The sequence below is a fragment of the Coenobita brevimanus genome, chromosome 58, assembly GCF_032717465.1.
Source record: "Coenobita brevimanus isolate Jiangsu-jjx chromosome 58, ASM3271746v2, whole genome shotgun sequence".
Taxonomy (NCBI): Eukaryota; Metazoa; Arthropoda; class Malacostraca; order Decapoda; family Coenobitidae; genus Coenobita; species Coenobita brevimanus.
In genome coordinates, this window is record NC_137011.1 from 27,019,859 (window position 1) to 27,044,340 (window position 24,482).

General features: G+C 43.1%; 1 protein-coding gene across 1 annotated transcript in view; it reads right to left on the reverse strand.

Moving 5' to 3' along the window:
- Positions 1–839: 839 nt before the first annotated feature.
- Positions 840–24,482, reverse strand: part of LOC145402701 (glutamate receptor ionotropic, delta-2-like) — a 124,052-nt gene continuing 100,409 nt past the window's right edge. The window contains exons 8-10 of the mRNA XM_080274671.1: positions 1,834–2,131; positions 1,022–1,239; positions 840–854 (exon numbers count right to left, since the gene is read on the reverse strand). Of these exons, the coding sequence (XP_080130797.1) occupies positions 840–854; positions 1,022–1,239; positions 1,834–2,131 (531 nt within the window). The remainder of the gene's footprint in view (positions 855–1,021; positions 1,240–1,833; positions 2,132–24,482) is intronic.

A 24,482-nucleotide genomic window follows, 5' to 3' on the forward strand; every position in this document is an offset into this window, starting at 1 on the left:
TCACAGACGGCCATTACATGTGACACTAGTCCTCCTAGAGAAGGAAGGAAGGAGTAGAGAGTCAGAAAGAGGCTAGCCATAGAACAGAGAGGTTGTGGAGAGAGGAAGAGAGAAGAGGGGTCCGACTACAACTTGGCTAGTAAATTACGTTCCTGTGTAATACATATACTGCTCAAGTTAAACTTTTCCTTGAAGATAATAAACTATGATGAAGACCCTGTATCTATCTTTAACTTCTCCTGTTTTCGACGATACGATAACTAAAACCAAATCTCAAGATTTACATATTGTATCGTCAAGATACCACACATCACTTGGTGTGTCTGATATTTAAAAAAAAAAAAAAAAAAAAAAAGCTAGGAAGTATATTTCAAAGTTTTATGGTATTTCGTATAAAGCACCGGGACAAACTGAGTTATAGGCAAACGAACAGGAATTGCTGTGTCAGAAACCCCAGTCCCCGAAATTTAATTTCCAAAAATATGAGCATAAGGTCTATAGATCTGTCTGTCTCATTACCTTCCTGCCTAGTGAAGCTCTCCATGTTGATGATGGGGCTGTACCTGGCTCTGATTTTGCTGTACAGAGCCATTGGGGTATGTCATACCCCAGGTTACCTATAATGTAATCCCAGTTGAGCCCTCTTGTGATTTTTTTGTTTTAATTTGCTGTCTTTCTCCTTTTGTATGCAGAAGGTCCCAACATCGGTCTACTGCAGGCCACCCAAGGAATCATGATATTACTTTTCAGTTTGCAAGATTTAATTTTAAAATTTGTATACCTAAAATTTAATCATTTTTGTATAAACTTCAAAAAATATATTTTATTTCAACTAAACTTTATTTTTTCAAGCCCTGTGTAAAGATAATGGGTTGAATTATTTGTGTATTGAAGCATTTTGAAATATCTCAAACGGAAGTTTTTTTTTCCCCTTGGGGTACGTCATACCCCACGTTACGTAATATAGTAAAAAAAAATGCTTACCTATTGGCATTACGATACGAAATATTATATCCCTTACCCTAAATGCTTGCTCCTGAGCTGTTCCCTTGTACAGGAGAAGAGTAAAATAGTTGTCAACAAGGTCCTGGAGTGACTGTATAGGTTCTGAGACATATCTGATGGTCAACTGGGACATAAGGTTGCCTGCATAGCTGCGTGCCAGCACCAGCGTCATCAACATCCACACTCCCAACACCACACGCTCCCACCACCACCACCCCGACCCCTCTGTCACATCTGAGGTAGGACATAAGACTTTGAATAATTTTCTGTCTAGACTGAAACCGCTTCATTTTACTGCAGCTGCACACTAATATGGTAACTGACAGTGCAAAGTCTCTTCCAGTTTAGCAACTCTAATGAGAGGCATGAGGATGCTGGCATACTCAGCCAAATAAGAAAAGAGTATCACTCTCCTTGCTGGAGCAAAACACTGGCTTAATTGTATGAGCTTGAGAACAGTCATTTTCAGATTTAATGACTCTCCAGGGAGGCTTGAGGGCGCCAGCATGCTATAATATATATATATATAGTAGATACATGGCAAAGTAAGATCCCAGTGTTACCTTCTTGTAATATTATACGAATAGGGTCAGTGGCACTGAAAAAGAGTGTTCTTTTCTAGTGTGCCATGTGGAAGACACGAGGGTGTACGCAATCCATGTGTTAAGAACTGAATAACAAAAGAAAATGCTCTATATCTTTCACAGGAACAGTTACTGGCGCTAGTGAAGATACTGCTCCCAACAAGCATTCGTTGGGGGAGATATGAAAACAATAACAGTATCATATAAAAATGTGACATGGACTGAAGATCCCAGCACCCCTCACCTTGCTGCAGCAGAACACGAGCACAGTTAGAGGCACTTGTGAAGAGCCTGGTCCTATTTAGTAATTCTACAGGGAGGCATGAAGGGGCCAGTATTACTGCCATATACACCCCTAGTGCCACCAGAATGCCCACCCACACGACAGGCGTCAGGGGATGTAGGAATCCCCAGAGAGTAACTTCGGGGCTGCCTCGTGCTGCCAGGATGCCTATGTATGTGATGTCAACAGGGTAGGTGAAGTCAGCCACTTCATACCGTTGTGGTGTTATGGTGAATAGTCCAAGGGCAATGTCGGCTTCCTAGAGATGTTTAGAAAAGAATATTTTATTATGGTAGGTGGTCATGTAACTTGTGTACAGTAATCAATGCACAAAGCTGGAGGCATGAAAAAAGTAACAGGTATCTAATATTAACCATTTTCAGCTTCCTGTTGATATATAGACAATAATATTTTGTAATAGGTGATCATGCAACCTGTATAGTTCATGCCTAGAGTCAGATATTATATAAAAATGTAAAGTATCTTAAAAACAAAGTCGTGTACATGTGTGTCTGCCTGTGCATTTGTTCCTTTGTTTCACAAGAATGCTAATAGATGTTGACCAAATTCATTTTGCATTAGGTCGAGGTAAATCCTGGGATTGTCAGAAAAATACCAAATAACTTTTGGCGATCGTGCCTGACGCGACGGCGGAAATTTTCCGAAATTGCGACGTGCGAAAATATGCGAAAATAATTTTTCCACTTTCTCGTTAGAATCGGTCATTGTTAAATCAATATGTAAAAGAGATATTGGTATTTGCAAACACTGTGTGATGGAACGGCTATTAGTTAGTCCAGCAAATTTTTGCAGGCAAGTACTAGTACTCATAAACCCTTGATATTCAGTAATATTTACACTTCTACCACCTAACAGTTTTACTGTACATAGGAGAGACATCTCGGACTAGAGAGTTGAAAACGAAGTATTTTCACTCCTCCCTGGTGCAGAGTTCACTGTTTTTGGAAGTGTACCTTGATTAGTTCATATCGAAACTAAAAACTTAATACCAGCTGTTCAAGCAACTGTATATATTTATCTAGTTCTAGCCTACATGTATTGATTACTTACCTCTTCACCAAAAGAAGCCTCTCATGTGTCGAATTTATTCGACTGGTCATAGACCAAATAAAATGAAAGTTAATGGTGCATCTGAAGAAAAGTATTCCCATGTCCCCTCCGCTATGACAGTGTATGAAGTGGTAGTGTTATGTTATCCAAGAGTGAGGAACTTAATCTTAAGGTGTGTCATCTCCCCAAGATGTCACACTTCCCCAATCGACAGCTTTCTTCATGCCGGAGTGGGGTTGGTTGGTGGATAGGCTTTTTGAGTGTATGGAAGATTGAGTGGCTTCCCGGAGAACAATGTAGGAAACTAGGTAACTATACTGGGTAGGTATATGGTTTGTGGGATGGATGTGTGGGTGGCTGTGTGGAGAAAGGTATTTGGAAATGGATCAAAGGGGTAAATATGTCTACAGTTGGCATATGCCCATGAGGGAAAATAGGTCCATTAGGGGACTCGTCCATGAAGGAAATGGACTTAAGTGGAAACATCAGTCCAAGAGATAAAATAGATCCAGTCGAGAAAATGGTTGAACGAAGGATTTTTTTTTTTTTTTTTGTCTCAATAGAGAATGAACATGTCCAGGGGAAATCAGGTTAATAATGAAAGAAGGTCTATGGAGAGAAAACTGGTCAGTAATGAAAACAATTATTATAGAGTATTGGCCACTGGAGGTACAATAAGTCTGTAAGGAAATAATAGGTGCAATAACGAAAATGAGTCAAACGAGGGAGGAAACAGGTCCATAGGTGATATCTAGTTCATCGGGAAAGTAAAGTAAGTCCATAGGGTCAAACTGGTTCATTGGGAAAAACAGATTCATGGGGGAAACTAGGTCCATGAGGGTGCAATGGTTCATGAGGTATAATAGGTCCATGAAGGAAAATGGTTTCTTGGGATGAAAAAGGGGCCATATAACCCATCACGTCCCGAGCTATTTCACACCTCTGACACCCCCCAATCCCGAGGTATTTTCGATTTTTTTTTTTTGGCTAAAACCTCCGCTATTGGTGGGAAACATTGAAAATTCATAGAGAAATCGCTCACCTGAGGTTTAAAATACTCGATCCAGGTACCAGTACCTCCTTACCTGACTGGGTTTTCTAACAGGCTGGCACCAAAGAAAACGAGTTCTATGGGAGGTTAACTATTTCACACCACTCATAAACGGTATTCATTTATTTACTTGATACAAATTTATATGTAGTATGAGAGTATATTGGTTTTCAAACAGTAATATAGGCATTATAAGCATTGTTTCACTCACTAACTCATCACCATACCTGACCTTCTTTTGCCACATTACCTGAAAAATATTTCTGACTGTTTCTTCCTCTAATGCTATGTAAACTTTGTCCTCCACATTGTCATCGATTGGGGAATCACTCTGGCCCCGAATGTCTTTACTGGCCAGGTCACTGGTAACAGGTGAATTGCCCAGACAATGGCGTGAGGAGGGGAGGGGGGAGGTTATGCGGTGTAAGGCATTGTCCCTGCTTGGCATCTTGTAGAGGAATATGAGGAAGGTGTCCTGTGTATACATACGAAAAATCACGCACGAAAATTGAAAATTGTGCAAATTAGGGACCTTGCAATTGCACGACGTACCAGTATGTCGTCAGGACTGGCAAATGCAAAATGTTGCAACGTACCCATACGTCGACGGGACGGGGAGGGTTAAAACCAAGTGTGAGGGGAGACCACGCCATTTCTGGTTATCACAGATCATAATACATACAGTATATAAATACAGATTGCTTTTCATTTTGTGACACAGCTACCCCTGGATCTGCCTCTGTTCGTGTGTCTGTCTGTCAAAGCATGATATGTCTTTTAATCTCTGCCTCTATATCTAGCTAATATACCAGCATATGTATCTGTGTGTGTGTGTGTGTGTGTGTATATATATATATATATATATATATATATTATATATATATTTACACATTATGCGAGGAAGAAGGAACCAAAGGCTGACCCTGCAAAACGTTTCATCCAAGAAAAAAACAAAAACAATATAAAAAGAAAGGGCCAGATTCAAGATCCATTCATTTCGGGATGCCTGGACACACTGCGTTTGAAAGACCGGATGTCATAGAAAGTAGGAAATACAGACAGAGGAAGACAGTTCCAGAATTGACCTGTTGCATAAATGAAGGACTGGGAGTAACGGTTAACTCTTGCATTAGAGAGTTGGAGAGAAAAGGGATGAGAGTTTGTTGCTAGACAGGTGCTACACGCCCGTGGTAGTGGTGGAGGGAATGGATGAATGAATGAATAAATGAAAATGTGACATGGCGGCACAACAGCAGAGTCATATGCCACCGAACACAAACATTATAAGGAAGTCAAAACATAAATGAATAAATAAATAAATAAAATGATGCATAAAACAAAACGACAAAATCAAAGATACAACCAAAACTAAAACAATTGAGGTTAAACAAGAACAGTATAAAACACAAACTAAAATATGGTAAAGTCCTACAGTTTGTGGAGAAGGCCGGAACTTAACACAAAGGAGAAGATGCCTCCTCCCATAGCACAAGCCTCTTCCCCAAGTAACGAGGAGAGAAGATAAGGTCTGTTGTCAGCTCGGCACCCGGAAAGGTACTGCCGATGAAGGTCCTCAAGACTTGGGCATTCCAAAAGAAGATGCTGCACAGTCAAAGGAACCAGTCATCACAATAGGGAGGGGGTGCCTTCTCCATTAAAAAACCATGAGTCAGCCTAGTGTGGCCAATCTGAAGACAGGCCAAAGCTGTTTCCCACTGTTGGGATAGTCCCACATACCCTCCATCACCCAGGTTCTGACGAATGCTGCGGAGTTTGTTTGCCCCTACTGCATCCCACCTTCTCTGCCAACAGAGACGGACAGCTTCTATAGTGCTTGTACATAAATCCTCCGATGGGGCACGGTAATGGGGAGAGGAAGGGCGAGAAGCAGCGGCTCTCGCCACAGAGTCAGCATGCTCATTGCCTACGACCCCCACATGAGCAGGGACCCAACACATCTGTACCAAAATTCCGCATCTGTGTAATAAGAAAAGCCACTCCAAGATAGACAGGACTAAAGGGTGTGATGAGAAGCCACAAGACAAAGCTTGCAAGGCACAGGCTGAGTCACTAAAAATGGTAAAAGAAGCAGAGGGGAAACTAAAAATCAACTCAACTGCAACTAAAATAGCTGTAAGTTCAGCAGTAAAAACAGAGGTGGAAGGAGGAAGACTCCCAGCACGGCTAAAATCATGGAAAACCACACAAAAACCTGTCCCAACGCGGGACTTGGAACCATCAGTATATACAGGGTTCGAGCCACTGTGGGCAGAGGCGTGTTCTAAAAAATAAGACAGAGCTACCTGTGTGGAAAGAGAGGCCTTCCTCTCAGGGAAGTAATCACATGGCCGTACTTCTGGGAGGAGCCATGGAGCCACTCGGGGAACATGCACAGGGCAAACAGGAAAAGGGTGAACACCTAACTCCTCCATGGCAACCCTCACTCTGTACCGAAACGGTTGTGCATAGCGAGGGTGGGTGTTATTAAAGGGGAAAAGAGCAACCTCGGAGACAGCCATACAACTTGGTGAGGAGGGTAGACAGTGAAGGCGGTGCCAACACTGCACCAGTAAGGACTGGCGACGGAGATCTAGTGGTGGTTCATTCACGTCTGCTAATAGACTAGGTATTGGGGAAGACCAGAAAGCTCCAGTTGACAGACGGATCCCAGCATGATGGACTGAACTGAGAGGCTGCAGCCGTGCCTCAGTAGCAGAAGAGTATACCTCACACCCATAGTCCAATTTGCTCCTTACCAAGGCACGGTAAAGGTAGAGCAGGGTGGCTCTATCAGAGCCCCAAGACAGGTGAGATAGAGTCCGTAGGAGAGACAGGGCACGGTGGCAGGATAAACGTAACGCATGGACGTTGGGGACCCACGTCAGTCGTCTGTCGAAAACAAGACCGAGAAACCTTGCTTCATCCACACATCAGACCCTGTGGTCATGTAACTTGAGATCGGGGTTGGGGTGGACACCTCTCACGCGGGGGAAATGCAAGGCCAATGTTTTTGTTGGGGAGAAATGGAAGCCATGCATTGTGGCCCAATGAGATACGTGGTCTAGGGTAAGCTGCATGCGACGTTTAGCCACGGGCATCCGGGAGGCAGCATACCACATAGCTAATTCATCGACATACAGTGAGGCAGACACCCCCTCTGGAATAGAGGACAGAATACCATCTAATGCTATAGCAAAAAGGGTCATGCTAAGGACACTTCCTTGAGGCACGCTTTGTTTCTGAAAGTATGAAGGAGACAGAGTGTCACCAATTCGAACCCTGAATGAACAGTCACGCAGAAAGTCTAATATAAATAGGGGCAGCCTACCATGTAAACCTAAAGAGTGAAGCTGCTTGATGATACCAAACTGCCATGTGGTACCTTATGCCTTTTCTAAGTCAAAGAAGACGCACACCAGATGCTGCTTCCTGGCAAAAGCATCACATGCTGCAGCTTCTAGGCGGACAAGTGCAACTGTCGTTGAATGATATTTGCGAAAACCAGACTGACATCGAGAGAGACAGTCATTCCTTTCGAGGAAATACATTAAGCGTGAATTGACCATCTTTTCAAACAGTTTACACAAGCATGATGTAAGGGCAATTGGTCGATATTCTAGTGGGCTGGATCCTGTCTTTTCTGGCTTCTGGAATGGCAGGACAACAGCTTAGCGCCAAGAGGTAGGAAGAGAAGAGTCTCTCCAGATTCTATTAAAAAGCTTGAGGAGAAAAGACAGTGCATCATCACCCAGGTGCCAAAGCATTGCATAGGGAATATCATCTGACCCTGGTGAGGTGTCATAACAAAGGGAAAGAGCAGATTGGAGTTCATGGGAAGAGAAAGGGAGGTTGTAAGACTCCCCCCTCCCAGAATGGAAGTTCAATACCCTAGCCTCTTCTACGTCCCTGTGTCTGGCAAAAACTGGAGTGCTAGCATCTCTACGGCTGACCGCTGCAAAGCCACAGGGTCACCAACAGGCTCACCATTTGACAGCAGCACAGGGGACCTGCCTTGCGGGAATTTTCCTGAAATCTTTTGTACCCTCGTCCACACCTAAGACATTGGTGTCTTAGAGTTTATGGAAGACACATAAGCCATCCAAGAGTTTCATCGGGCTTGTTTGAGGACCCGGCGTGCCCTAGCACGTGCCCTCCTGAATTCGACAAGATAATGCTCTGTTTTGTATCGACGATAATGTGAAAATGCTGTCTTTTTGGCACATACAGCAATACTACAATCTTCATTCCACCATGGGACAGGGCGATAGTTATATGTGCCAGAGGTTCTTGGAACAGCGTGGAGGGCAGCAGAATGGATAATAGACGTAAAGAATGAAACAGCTTCATCTATATGTGGAAAGTCTTCTATGGAAACACCAATAGAAGTCAAGGAAGAAAAAGGGACCAGTCCGCCTTATCTAACCTCCACCTCGGGAGACGGGAACAAGGACTATCTATTGCTGCAGTAAGGAGCATAGGAAAGTGATCACTCTCATGCAGATCCCTCAGAACCTCCCAGGTGAAATCCAGGAGGCAGTCAGGAGAACAGACAGCAAGGTCAATTGCGGTAAATGTATTCGTCTGAGGATGAAAATGCGTAAACTCGCCAGTATTCAGCAGGGAGAGATCCTCGTCCTCCAATAAGGATGCCAATAAATGCCCACATTGGTTAATTAGACAGTCACCCCACAAAGGGTGGTGACAGTTAAAGTCCCCCAGGAGGAGAAAGGGCTTAGGCAATGGTCTGAGGAGGTCTTCAAGGTCTGCTTTACTAACTACTGCACTGGGTGGTAAATAAATGCAACAGACAGTACACTAGCGGAGGGCATACAACCGCACAGCAACACACTGGAGATCAGACTGGAGGTGAACTTGTTGATGAGGGACATTAGCCCTCACCAAGACGGCAGTACCACCAACTGGGCCCTGGACTGGCGCAGAGTAAAACACACTGTTCCCAGGAGGTGCATGGGGAGTGGCAAAACCAACAAGGGTTTCTTGGAGACACACACACAATGGAGAGGCAATCAGGAGGGTCCGCAACTCCTCCCAATTACTATGTAGCCTGCGACAAGTCCACTGTAGGATGGCATTCGAGTCTGCCATAGTACCCATGGTGAAGGAACAATTAGGATAAGGGGCGAGACAGCCCTCTTCCTGACAAGCCACTGGAGGCATGTTGCTGCTTAATATTGCTCTTTGAAGTGGGCTGCTTTGTACCACTGTGCCGGGCTTTGATTGAAGGAGGTGTCATTATACTCTTCTTTTGAGGTGGCACACCAGCAAGTCTGGAAGGTGGCTTGGATGGTGCCTTTGGTGGAGTAGGGCGACTAGTGGAAACACCAGAAGTCCTAGATATGGAAATGGATTGCACAGGGTCAGATCCCTGTGAAGGTGGCAGAGCGAGACTCCGATCTGAAGTACCAAGGGTCCGCCGGACATCCTTTCCGGGCAGGGACTGGTTCACACGCCGACCATCAGCTTCAGTTTCCGTCTTGCCAGACTCCCCAGCAGCAAGCGACTGAGCCCTCTTAGGATCTAAGGACCCAGACCTTGTCGCAGCAGAGTGAGAGGGTAGTGTTGCACGCAACTGAGGAGGTGCATCATGATCTGGTGGGGGCAGGTCTCCAGAGGCCACCGGAAGTGAAACATCCGACACCTCTGGGTAGGAGTTGCCAGACTGGGCTGGCACCTCGGGTGCCCTCTCAGACTCTGAACTGCGTCCAGACGGCTCTTGTACTGAAGGACCGAGAGCAGAAGAGGATGATTCTACAACTGAAATTTTTCTAGGAGGATGATCAGTATTCAAGGAGTCTGTTGAGTCACGATGACGTTTTGAGGAGGTCAGATTTGATTCAAGACAACCAGGTGAGGATTCAGCCATATTAGAAGTAGTTTCCTTATCAATGTTGACTTTAGCTGCAAGAAGTGGAGGTTGTACAACTTGAGATGGTGAGACAGATGATGGGACCACTGGAGATGGTGGCAAAGACTGGTTTTGTGACCGCTCTATGACAGGATGACGTGTACGTCTATGACGGGACAGTATTGATGCATATGATTCCCCATTCCTCACAACAGACGCTAGTGCTCTAGTTTGAGCTTCAGCAAAACTGATCTTATCCCTGTGTCGAAGAAGCAAAACTTCTTTTTCTAGCCGAAACCGGTCACAGACTGCCGAAGACGCAGGGTGTGCTTCATGGCAGTGGACGCAACAAGCAGGCCCAGGGCATTCTTTGCCTGGATGAGTGGTATCACCACAATTAACACATACTGCCAGGAGGCCCTGTTGCATCCGACGACAGGTACGTCCAACATGCCCATACATTTGGCAGTGGTAACAGCATCTTGGATTTGGTACATAAAGCTTAACTTTAAGGGAGAGCCAGGCAACCTTAATGGAAGAAGGAAGAGCCATACAATCAAATGTGAGTAACAAGGATGGAGTCAAAGTAAGAATACCATTAACTTTCTTTTGGAATCTTTCTACTTTAACTGCATTATGGATCCTTAGTTCATCAAGGAACTTGTCCTCGGAGTACCGAAGCAAGTCCCAGGAAAACACAACTCCTTGACACTGATTGAATGTTGCATGTGGGACACAAGAGAACATCATACCTGGATCTTTACATTTTTCAACCAGACGAGAACCTTCTTCAGGGGATATAACCTCCACCAGGAGGCCACCATCCCTCTGAGGTGACATCTTTGGCTCCTTCCCACAGATCGATATAATTTCCCGATGAATGGTGAAAATGTCGAGGGCACTAATGGGTTGACCACCTATGGCACGGTTTACATATCTTGGGAAATCGGTCCTTTGAAAAACACCCGGAAGGACTTCGCGGGTAGGTCCACAAGATGGTGGTAATTGGCAATGGCATTTTGTCTTATCTTGTTTCCCTGAGTGTGAACTATTGGAACCTGGCAGGTAGGGCTCCAGGGTGGCTATATGTGATGGGCCACCTGGTCGTACAGGTGTCCCACACAAAGGAGGCCATGAAGAATTGCCAAGGACAGAACCAGGGTCGTCAACAGAAGAAAAATGAACAGATGCCATATTACAAGGACCACCTTCATTCCCCCACCCCTCCACCCACCATGGAGTCCAACAAGGGAAGGTCAGTTGCCAGGGATGACACCACTGGTGACCCCAGAGGTAGAGGGAGAGTATACGCAGGTAACCACTGGGGGACCTGGACAAGGGTGACTCCAGGACGATAGGAGTCACCAAGCCCCCCAGTGCCCGCTTGACCCTAGCCAACGCATGACCAGCCGATTGACCTGGCCGGGCCCAACCAGGCCGCCTGTCTAGCCAGAATAAGGGACCAAAGACGTGTATTGCTAGCTGCAGAGAGCATCGTGCAGCATCGCTCAACCTCCAGGACTCCAGTCTCCTAGCATTGGGGGACGCCACGCACGACAAACACGTGGGGAGGCACAGTCCCCCCCTAGATGGCAAAAGGGCAGGGACTAACATCACCAGCAGGCCTCCTCTACCAGTGATGTAGGGGGTGCTTGGTCCACGAGATCGACAAATGCCGAACCCTACAAAGGTAGGCATGCCTCCGAAGTAGGTGGCACTGCCAACCACGTTTCAAGCCCCGCCACCACATCAAGGTGACCCCCTGCAGCGGGGAGTGGTGGAAGGATGCAAGAAGACAGTTCAGAGGAGCAGTGACCATTGAAGTAAGAGATAAAGAGGCAACAGTGCGACGAAGTGACAAAGATTGAAGGGAGCCAGTAAGAGGAGAGTTGATGAGGTGAATAACCTTTGACTCCACCCAGTTGAGAAGAGCTGTATGTGGGGAGCCTCCCCACACATGAGAGTTGTACTCTAAACAGGGGCGAATATAACCCATGTATAAAGTCAACAACTGTGCAGGGGTAAAGAAGGCATGGAGTCCCCACACATGAGAGTTGTACTCAAAACAGGGGCGAACATAACCTGTGTATAAAGTCAACAACTGTACAGGGGTAAAGAAGGCATGGAGTCGGCTGAGCACACCTAATCTCTTGGAAGCAGATTTTACAAGAGATGTAATATGATCTTTCCAAGATAAACCCCAAGCATGTTCAAGGATGATGCAGGGCTAAGCTGGATATTATTAAATATTAGTGGGTACTGCTGTACAAGATTCTGATGGTGCCATCTTTGATGCATTAAAAACAACAAGTTCATTTTTACCCCAGTTAGCAATACAAACAAAGTCAGACATTAGGTGTGCCATAGCCTCATCCCTTGTTTGTTGAAGTACTACTGAGATGGACGTTGCAAAAACCGAATGGAAAGGTGAAGGGTGGAATGATCAGCATATGAGTGGACAGGATTAGATGTACAGCTTAGAAGATCGTTGATGAATAAAAGAGAGTTGGTGATAGGACAGAGCCCTGAGGAACACACTGTTGATAGATCAAGGAGAAGAATGATAGCCGTCTACAACAGCAGCTATAGAACAACCAGAAAGGAAGGTATAGATGAAGGCACAGATAGTAGGATAGAAACCGTAAGAGAGCAGTTTGGATATTAAAGATTTATGCCAGACTCGATCGAAAGCCTCTCAAATGCCAAGTGCAATGGCAGGGCTTTCACCAATGTCCCGAAAGGAGCATGACCAGGAGCTTGAAAGGTATGTGAGAAGATCGCCAGTGGAGCGTCCCTGTCGGAACCCATACTGACGATCAGAAACAAGATTGTGATAGGAAAGATCCCTAAAAATTTTCCTATCGAGAATTGAATCGAAAATTTTTGAAATACAGGACGTTAAAGCAATTGGACGATAGTTGGAGGGTTGGGAATGGTCACCCTTCTTTAGGATTTGCTGAATGAGAGCAAACTTCCAGCAAGAAGGAAAGGTACCAGTTGAAAGACAAAGGCGAAAAAGTTTACCTAGGCAGGGTGTAAGCACAGAAGCACAGTTCTTGAGGACAACGGGAGGGACTCCATCAGGCCCATGTGTCTTCTGACGGCTGAAAAGTCAGACTATCATGACCATGAAATAGGATACAAAAACCCACACTGGCAGACGAAAAAAGATGTATTCCAAACAGTTTCGACGACGGCTGTCGCCCTCTTCAGTGGATCTACAGACCAAGAGTGGTACATACAAATGCTGAGAAGCTGCTTATATGCAGGGTGAGGACACGTTTTCCCAACGACACCTGATTTGACCTCACCTGACTCTCCCTCTACTCTGTCCACGACCTGAGTGAGGGATTACAAGGGGCGGCAAGGACCTTGCCACTAATCCTCTCATCACTGGATCTAATTTATACATTCCTTCACTATGGTTAAAATTATTATATCCCTCTATACATACAGCTTCCACAATCCTACGTTTCTTATACTTACTACATTTGTATAATATTTGGCTAGAATTCCAGTCGATTCTATGGTCGTTTTCCGAAGAGTGAACGTACACTGCGTTATTTATGTTGCCTATCTTACAAGCATACTTGTGTTCCTTAATGCGAGTGTCCAAATCCCTTCCCGTTTCACCAACATAAACCAAATCACAGTCTCTACATGGAATTTTGTATACCCCTGCAGTTTTGTTACTAACTGGTTTATTCTTTACCAGCATTGATCTTAAGGTGGAAGTATATCTAAATGCAATGTTTACATCCAAATCATGACTCACAGACTTCACCAAGCTAAGATTTGATACATACGGAACCGTGATGTATGGCTTATTTTGCTGACTTTGAGATGTTGGTCTAGGTACAAAAAAGGCTTTTCTGGCTTTAAAATACGCTTGCCTTATAAACCAACTGGGATATTTTAGATCTAAAAATATTTTCCATATCTTGGCGTGTTCCGTATCCAGATGTTGGGGACTACTAATTCTGAGTGCTCTAAGGAACATAGAAGAAATAATTGACATTTTAGTGGAACTGTGGTGATATGAATAATAATGTATATACAAACTGCACTGGGTTGGTTTCCTGTATACAGAAAAGCTAACTGTCCCAAGTTCATCCCTGTGCACAAATACATCTAAAAATGGAAGGGAACCATTATTTTCCCATTCAACTTTAAATTTAATTGAGGGAACCAGTGCATTTAATTTTGTAAGAAACTCGTCAAAGTTAGTGTATACGTCTGGAAAAAATGAAAACACATCATCAACATACCTATACCAAATTAAATTTTGAGGAGATATGGTGGTAAGAAGGTTGGATTCAAAATATTCCATGTACAGGTTACAAAGAATTGGAGAGAGGGGCGAGCCCATACCCATACCAAACTTTTGCATCAAAAACTGATCACCAAAAGAAAATGCATTACACTGCACACAAAGGCTAATAAGTTGGAGAAAGACATCATGTGGCATGATGTCCTTTCTGTATACAGGAAACCAACCCAGTGCAATTTGTATATACATTATTATTCAAATCACCACAGGTCCACTAAAATGTCAATTATTTCTTCTATGTTCCTTAGAGCACTCAGAATTAGTAGTACCCAACATGTGAATACGGAACACGCCAAGATATGGAAAATATTTTTAGATCTAAAATATCCCAGTTGGTTTATAAGGTAAGCGTATTTTAAAGCCAGAAAAGCCTTTTTTGTGCCTAGACCAACATCACAAAGTCAACAAAATAAGTCGTACATCACGGTTCCGTATGTGTTAAATCTTAGCTTGGTGAAGTCTGTGAGTCATGATTTGGATGTAAACATTGCATTTAGATATACTTCCACCATAAGATCAATGCTGGTAAAGAATAAACCAGTTAGTAACAAAACTGCAGGGGTATACAAAATTCCATGTAGAGACTGTGATTTGGTTTATGTTGGTGAAACGGGAAGGGATTTGGACACTCGCATTAAGGAACACAAGTATGCTTGTAAGATAGGCAACATAAATAACGCAGTGTACGTTCACTCTTCGGAAAACGACCATGGAATCGACTGGAATTCTAGCCAAATATTATACAAATGTAGTAACTATAAGAAACGTAGGATTGTGGAAGCTGTATGTATAGAGAGATATAATAATTTTAACCATAGTGAAGGAATGTATAAATTAGATCCAGTGATGAGAGGATTAGTGGCAAGGTCCTTGCCGCCCCTTGTAATCCCTCACTCAGGTCGTGGACAGAGTAGAGGGAGAGTCAGGTGAGGTCACATCAGGTGTGGTTGGGAAAACGTGTCCTCACCCTGCATATAAGTAGCATCTCAGCATTTGTGTATACCACTCTTGGTCTGTAGATCCACTGAAGAGGGCGACAGCTGTCGTTGAAACTGTTTGGAATACATCTTTTTTCGTCTGCCAGTGTGGGTTTTTGTATCCTATTTCATGGTCACGATAGTGTGACTTTTCAGCCGTCATGGATCCTACGATAAGACACATTCTTCCACTTCTTTTTGGTCACTTTCCCCCATCTTGTGGAGTGCTTTCGTCGTTATGAGAAGCTGCTTATCTCCGTCAAACACAAGAAACTACAGCAACATTTCCTCACCGATTGCCTCCATGAACAAGTGGTGCCTAGATCTTTCCGATCTTCTCTCTTCAGGTAGCAACACGACCCCTTCCCTGATTCTGCACGGTTGTTACGAAGGACGGTATACGCAACGTGAAGAGAGAAATTGATGAAACATACTACCATCTACGACGTACGTTGAGTTTCCTCAAGCAACAACTGCCAAGTGATTTATTTGAAGCAATATGTGAAACAGCTGATAAGAAATGTAACAGAGAAACTTATTTCACACGCATCCGACTGCAAGAAAAACTTAGTGATTTGTGTAACCACAGTCCGTGGAGTATGTGTATGTTACCGAATTCCATCTTAAACCTTTCTACGTATGTACTGATTCGTGTCGAGGAGCAAGTTTTAAATTTAGGTTTGTCCTTTGCCTTGAAACCAGGAAATGATGTAGCACTTGATTTTGTTTCTTCTACCTTTAACAGCAAGCTGGATATCCCGTGCCTTACTGGTTTGATAATTAGCAGTTTCATAGGAAATTTTGCATCCAATGACTCCATACCACGACGTTTTCGTTTGGCCCTTGAAAGTCTCAAGAAAAATGATTCTATTCTTATTACAAAAGCGGACAAAAGTAATTGTGTGGTCATTCTAGACAAACCTGATTATGTGGAAAAGATGAACCACCTGTTGAGTGATGCCACTACTTACGAAAAACTTGGGTCATCCCCTCTCAAGAGGTTATCCACAGACTTTAATAAGAAAGTCAAAAGCCTTTTAAAGGATGTGCCAATCATTGATGCAAGTAAATTCATTCAAATTAATCCAAAATTACCTTACATTTATGGGTTACCAAAGACCCATAAACCACAGATTCCCCTTCGTCCCATTATCTCACAGTGTGGCTCATTCACTTACAAACTTTCAAAATTTCTAGCGAACAAATTAGCACCATTGGTTGGCACATTCTCTAAATCCCATGTCCAAAATTCTATTGATTTTATTGATAAGATTGAGTCTCTCAGTTTCTCCAGTGGCAGGTTGGTCAGTTTTGATGTAGACTCGCTTTTTACTAAAGTCCCTATTGAAGATGTAGTTAGTTTCTTGGAAGAAAAATTACGTAATTGTAACACTGATCTCGGCATGCCACATGATGTCTTTCTCCAACTTATTAGCCTTTGTGTGCAGTGTAATGCATTTTCTTTTAGTGATCAGTTTTTCATGCAAAAGTTTGGTATGGGTATGGGCTCGCCCCTCTCTCCAATTCTTAGTAACCTGTACATGGAATATTTTGAATCCAATCTTCTTACCACCATATCTCCTCAAAATTTAATTTGGTATAGGTATGTTGATGATGTGTTTTCATTTTGGCCAGACGTATACACTAACTTTGACGAATTTCTTACAAAATTAAATGCACTGGTTCCCTCAATTAAATTTAAAGTTGAATGGGAAAATAATGGTTCCCTTCCATTTTTAGATGTATTTGTGCACAGAGATGAACTTGGGACACTTAGCTTTTCTGTATACAGGAAACCAACCCAGTGCAGTTTGTATATACATTATTATTCATATCACCACAGTTCCACTAAAATGTCAATTATTTCTTCTATGTTCCTTAGAGCACTCAGAATTAGTAGTCCCCAACATCTGGATACTGAAAACGCCAAGATATGGAAAATATTTTTAGATCTAAAATATCCCAGTTGGTTTATAAGGCAAGCGTATTTTAAAGCCAGAAAAGCCTTTTTTGTACCTAGACCAACATCACAAAGTCAGCAAAATAAGCCATACATCACGGTTCCGTATGTATCAAATCTTAGCTTGGTGAAGTCTGTGAGTCATGATTTGGATGTAAACATTGCATTTAGATATACTTCCACCATAAGATCAATGCTGGTAAAGAATAAACCAGTTAGTAACAAAACTGCAGGGGTATACAAAATTCCATGTAGAGACTGTGATTTGGTTTATGTTGGTGAAACGGGAAGGGATTTGGACACTCGCATTAAGGAACACAAGTATGCTTGTAAGATAGGCAACATAAATAACGCAGTGTACGTTCACTCTTCGGAAAACGACCATGGAATCGACTGGAATTCTAGCCAAATATTATACAAATGTAGTAACTATAAGAAACGTAGGATTGTGGAAGCTGTATGTATAGAGAGATATAATAATTTTAACCATAGTGAAGGAATGTATAAATTAGATCCAGTGATGAGAGGATTAGTGGCAAGGTCCTTGCCGCCCCTTGTAATCCCTCACTCAGGTCGTGGACAGAGTAGAGGGAGAGTCAGGTGAGGTCACATCAGGTGTGGCTGGGAAAACGTGTCCTCACCCTGCATATAAGTAGCTTCTCAGCATTTGTGTATACCACTCTTGGTCTGTAGATCCGCTGAAGAGGGCGACAGCTGTCGTCGAAACTGTTTGGAATACATCTTTTTTCGTCTGCCAGTGTGGGTTTTTGTATCCTATTTCATGGTCACGATAGTGTGACTTTTCAGCCGTCATGGATCCTACGATAAGACACATTCTTCCACTTCTTTTTGGTCACTTTCCCCCATCTTGTGGCGTGCTTTCGTCGTTATGAGAAGCTGCTTATCTCCGTCAAACACAAGAAACTACAGCAACATTTCCTCACCGATTGCCTCCATGAACAAGTGGTGCCTAGATCTTTCCGATCTTCTCTCTTCAGGTAGCAACACGACCCCTTCCCTGATTCTGCACGGTTGTTACGAAGGACGGTATACGCAACGTGAAGAGAGAAATTGATGAAACATACTACCATCTACGACGTACGTTGAGTTTCCTCAAGCAACAACTGCCAAGTGATTTATTTGAAGCAATATGTGAAACAGCTGATAAGAAATGTAACAGAGAAACTTATTTCACACGCATCCGACTGCAAGAAAAACTTAGTGATTTGTGTAACCACAGTCCGTGGAGTATGTGTATGTTACCGAATTCCATCTTAAACCTTTCTACGTATGTACTGATTCGTGTCGAGGAGCAAGTTTTAAATTTAGGTTTGTCCTTTGCCTTGAAACCAGGAAATGATGTAGCACTTGATTTTGTTTCTTCTACCTTTAACAGCAAGCTGGATATCCCGTGCCTTACTGGTTTGATAATTAGCAGTTTCATAGGAAATTTTGCATCCAATGACTCCATACCACGACGTTTTCGTTTGGCCCTTGAAAGTCTCAAGAAAAATGATTCTATTCTTATTACAAAAGCGGACAAAAGTAATTGTGTGGTCATTCTAGACAAACCTGATTATGTGGAAAAGATGAACCACCTGTTGAGTGATGCCACTACTTACGAAAAACTTGGGTCATCCCCTCTCAAGAGGTTATCCACAGACTTTAATAAGAAAGTCAAAAGCCTTTTAAAGGATGTGCCAATCATTGATGCAAGTAAATTCATTCAAATTAATCCAAAATTACCTTACATTTATGGGTTACCAAAGACCCATAAACCACAGATTCCCCTTCGTCCCATTATCTCACAGTGTGGCTCATTCACTTACAAACTTTCAAAATTTCTAGCGAACAAATTAGCACCATTGGTTGGCACCTTCTCTAAATCCCATGTCCAAAACTCTATTGATTTTATTGATAAGATTGAGTCTCTTAGTTTCTCCAGCGGCAGGTTGGTCAGTTTTGAAGTAGACTCGCTTTTTACTAAAGTCCCTATTGAAGATGTAGTTAGTTTCTTGGAAGAAAAATTACGTAATTGTAACACTGATCTCGGCATGCCACATGATGTCTTTCTCCAACTTATTAGCCTTTGTGTGCAGTGTAATGCATTTTCTTTTGGTGATCAGTTTTTCATGCAAAAGTTTGGTATGGGTATGGGCTCGCCCCTCTCTCCAATTCTTAGTAACCTGTACATGGAATATTTTGAATCCAATCTTCTTACCACCATATCTCCTCAAAATTTAATTTGGTATAGGTATGTTGATGATGTGTTTTCATTTTGGCCAGACGTATACACTAACTTTGACGAATTTCTTACAAAATTAAATGCACTGGTTCCCTCAATTAAATTTAAAGTTGAATGGGAAAATAATGGTTCCCTTCCATTTTTAGATGTATTTGTGCACAGGGATGAACTTGGGACACTTAGCTTTTCTGTATACAGGAAACCAACCCAGTGCAGTTTGTATATACATTATTATTCATATCACCACAGTTCCACTAAAATGTCAATTATTTCTTCTATGTTCCTTAAAGCACTCAGAATTAGTAGTCCCCAACATCTGGATACGGAAAACGCCAAGATATGGAAAATATTTTTAGATCTAAAATATCCCAGTTGGTTTATAAGGCAAGCGTATTTTAAAGCCAGAAAAGCCTTTTTTGTACCTAGACCAACATCACAAAGTCAGCAAAATAAGTCATACATCACGGTTCCGTATGTGTCAAATCTTAGCTTGGTGAAGTCTGTGAGTCATGATTTGGATGTAAACATTGCATTTAGATATACTTCCACCATAAGATCAATGCTGGTAAAGAATAAACCAGTTAGTAACAAAACTGCAGGGGTATACAAAATTCCATGTAGAGACTGTGATTTGGTTTATGTTGGTGAAACGGGAAGGGATTTGGACACTCGCATTAAGGAACACAAGTATGCTTGTAAGATAGGCAACATAAATAACGCAGTGTACGTTCACTCTTCGGAAAACGACCATGGAATCGACTGGAATTCTAGCCAAATATTATACAAATGTAGTAACTATAAGAAACGTAGGATTGTGGAAGCTGTATGTATAGAGAGATATAATAATTTTAACCATAGTGAAGGAATGTATAAATTAGATCCAGTGATGAGAGGATTAGTGGGAAGGTCCTTGCCGCCCCTTGTAATCCCTCACTCAGGTCGTGGACAGAGTAGAGGGAGAGTCAGGTGAGGTCACATCAGGTGTGGTTGGGAAAACGTGTCCTCACCCTGCATATAAGTAGCTTCTCAGCATTTGTATATACCACTCTTGGTCTGTAAATCCACTGAAGAGGGCGACAGCTGTCTTCGAAACTGTTTGGAATACATCTTTTTTCGTCTGCCAGTGTGGGTTTTTGTATCCCATATGTCTTGTTAGTACTGAGGCCAGTAGTTGCTGAAAATACATCAGCTGAAGAAATTATAATGTCAGCCATAAGGAAATCTGAGGGGGGAAGTGATGGAGGAACAGCACCGGAATCATCTAAGGCAGAACTGGAGGAAAAAGTCTGTGCAAAGAGATCTGCTCTATCATTAGAAGAAATAGCTACAGAGCCATCAGAGTGGAAAAAAGGAGTGAATGATGATGAGGTAAAGTTGTTAGAAAGGTTTTTGGCAAGGTGCCAGAAGGAGTGGGAGGAATTCGAGTTGGAGAATTAAGAGCATTTAGTATGGATGAAATTATTTTTTGCAGAGCGAAAAACAGGCTTAGCACGATTCCAGGCAGAAACTTAAAAATGATGTGACTCAGGGCTAGGTTGGCTCCAGTACCTTTTATCGGCCCTCTCCTTCTTGCAGACAGGATTAGAGCAAGCATGATTAAACTAAGGCTTTCTTGCATTAGTCAAAGGATATGAGAAAGGAATATATGCTTCCATGCCCGAGAGAATAACCTCCGTAAAGTGCAAGACACACCCAGATGGCTCCCAGCCATGGAAACAATAATCATTCCTGGGAAAGTCAAAGAAGTACTGCCTGAGGGTCTCCCAATCCGCAACTCCAAAGTGCCACAGATGACGTTTCCTTGGTGGGTCCACAGGCCGTACAGGAGCGATAGGACAGGTTAAGGTAAGAAGGTTATGATTGGAGGAGCCCAACGGAGAGAAAAGATTAACAGTGTAAGCAGAAGGATTAGTTGTAAGGAAGTGGTAAAGTGCTTGCCTTTTACAAGCATAACAGGAAAGTTCTCTGTGTTCACGTGATGCTTTCGTGGCTGGAAAGGCCTCCCTTCCATTCCTGCTAATCAGCTTGTGCAAGGTGCGATTTGTTTTTTAATGTGAGGAAGAAGGAACCAAAGGCCATGAGCCCGCAATAAGAATTCCCTTCAAGAGAAAAACAAAATACAATAGAGAGCCAAATTCAAGATCCATTAATTCGAGATGCCTGGACACACTGCATTTGAAAGACTGGAGATCATAGGCAGCAGGAAATACAGACAGAGGGAGACAGTTCCAGAGTTGACCTGTTTCATAAATGAAGGACTGGGAGTAACTGTTAACTCTTGCATTACAGAGTTGGACAGAAAAGGGATGAGAGATTTCTGCTACACGGGTGCAACGCGCCCGTCATAGAGGTGGAGGAATGCATGCAGACAGTCCAGAGGAGCAGTGACCATTAAAGTAGCGATAGGAAAGAGATAAAGATGCAACAGTGCGGCGAAGAGACAGAGGTTGAAGGGAGTCAGTAAGAGGAGGAGAGTTAATGAGATGAAAAGCCTTTGACTTCACCCTATTGAGAAGAGCTGTATTTTGGGAGCCTCCCCACACAAGAGAGTTGAACTCCACACAGGGGCGAATAAAACCCCTGTATAGAGTCAACAATTGTGCAGGGGTAAAGAAAGAATGGAGTCGGCTTAGCACACCCAATCTCTTGGAAGCAGATTTTACAAGCTGTAATATGATCTTTCCAAGATAAGTCCGGAGTAAATGAAACCCCAAGCATGCTCAAGGATGATGCAGGATTAAGCTGAATATTATTGAACATTAGTGGGTATACCTGTGGAAGATTTTGATGGGTTGATAGGTGTAAGAACTGACTCTTAGATGCATTAAAACAACAAGATTATTTTTACCCCAGTCAGAGATACGAGCCAAGTCAGACATTAGGGGTGCCATAGCCTCATCCCTTGTTTGTTGAAGTAACTGCTGAGAGGGGCGTTGTGGGAACTGAATGGAAAGGTGAAGGGTGGAGTCATCAGCGTATGAGTGGATGGGGTTAGATGTACAGCTTCGAAGGTCATTAATGAATAAAAGGAAGAGAGTTGTTGATAGGACAGAGCCCTGAGGAACACCACTGTTGATAGATCTAGGAGAAGAACAATGGCCGTCTACAACAGCAGCTATAGAACGACCAGAAAGGAAGCTAGTGATAAAGGCACAGATAGAAGGATAGAAACTGTAAGAGGGTAGTTTGGAAATTAAAGGTTTATGCCAGACTCGATCGAAAGCCTTTGAGATGTCAAGTGCAAGGGCAAAGCATTCGCCAAAGTCCCGAATGACCAGGAGTCTGAAAGGTAGGTGAGAAGATCGCCAGCGGAGCGTCCCTGACGGAACCCGTACTGACGATCAGAAAGAAGGTTGTGATAGGAAAGATGCCTTAAAATTTTTCTATTGAGAATTGACTCGAAAACTTTTGAAATACAGGACGTTAAAGCAATTGGACGATAGTTGGAGGGTTGGAAGTAGTCACCCTTCTTTGATACTGGCTGAATGAGAACAAACTTCCAGCAAGAAGGAAAGGCACAAGTTGACAGACAAAGGCGAAAGAGTTTGCCTAGGCAGGGTGTAAACACAGAAGCACAGTTCTTGAGTACAACAGAAGGGACTCCATCAGGCCCATATGCCTTGTTAGTATTGAGGCCAGTAATGGCAGAAAATACTTCAGCTGAAGAAATTTTAATGTCAGCCATGAGGAAGTCAGAGGCGGGAAGTGATAGAGGAACAGCACCAGAATCGTCTAAGGTGGAATTGGAGGAGAAAGTCTGTGTGAAGAGATCTGCTTTATCAGTAGAAGAAATAGCTACAGAACCATCAGAGTAGAAAAGAGGAGGGAAGGATGATGAGGTAAAGTTATTAGAAAGGTTTTTGGCAAGGTGCCAGAAGGAGCGGGAAGAATTCGAGTTGGAGAGTTGAGAGCATTTAGTATGGATGAAATTATTTTTAGCAGAGTGAAGAACAGACTTAGCATGATTTTGGGCAGAAACTTAAAGATGATGTGATTCAGGGGTGGGTTGGCTCCGGTACCTTTTGTAGGCCCTCTCCTTGTTGCGGACAGCATTAGAACAAGCGTAATTAAACCAAGGCTTTCTTGCGTTAGTCAAAAGATATGAGAAAGGTATGTATGGTTCCATGCCCGAGAGAATAACCTCCGTAATGCGCAAGGCACACTCAGATGGCTCCCGGCCATGGAAGCAATAATCATTCCAGGGAAAATCAAAGAAGTATTGCCTGAGGGCCTCCCAATCCGCAGCTCCAAAATGCCACAGGCAATGTTTCCCTGGAGGGTCCACAGGCCGTACCGGAGTGATAGGACAGGTTAAGGTAATAAGGTTGTGACCGGAGGAGTCCAACGGAGAGAAAAGATTAACAGTGTAAGTAGAAGGATTAGTTGTAAGGAAGAGGTCAAGTATGTTGGAGCTCTCTCCAAGGCAGTCTGAGATACGGGTAGGGTGCTGTACAAGCTGCTCTAGTTCATTAAGGATAGAAAAGATGTAGGCTTGTTCACCAGGTGGATCAGTGAAAGGAGAGGAGAGCCAAAGGTGGTGGTGAACATTGAGATCTCCTAGAATGGAGATTTCAGAGAAAGGAGAAATGGATAAAATGTGTTCCATTGTAGAAGTAAGATGGTCGAAGAATTTTTGATAGTAGAATTAGGGGATAAGTAAACAGCACAGATATATTTAGTCAGAGAATGTCAGGATAGCCAAAGCCAGAGTGTAGAGAATTCAGAAGAATCGAGTTCAGGAAGACGAGAGCAAGATAAGTCGTTGCATATATATACACAACAGTCACCTTTGGCTTTGATATGAGTATAGGGAAAGTAGCAGGATACAGAAAAGGGTTTGCTGTCAGTTGCCTCAGACAGCTGAGTCTCAGTTAGAAAAAGGTGAGGTTTAGAGGAGGATAGGTGGTGCTCAACAGAGCGAAAGTTAGAGGAAAGGCCGCAAATGTTGCAGAAATGAAGAAGAAGAGAGTCAGACAGTGGTTCCAGGCACTTTGAGTCGTCACCGGGAGGGGCGGAAGGTTGGGGCATTTATGGTCCCCCCCCCCCCTGGGGACTCCGAGGCTGGGTGATAAGACCCCATGATTTTTTTTTTTTTTTTTTTGGAAAAGGA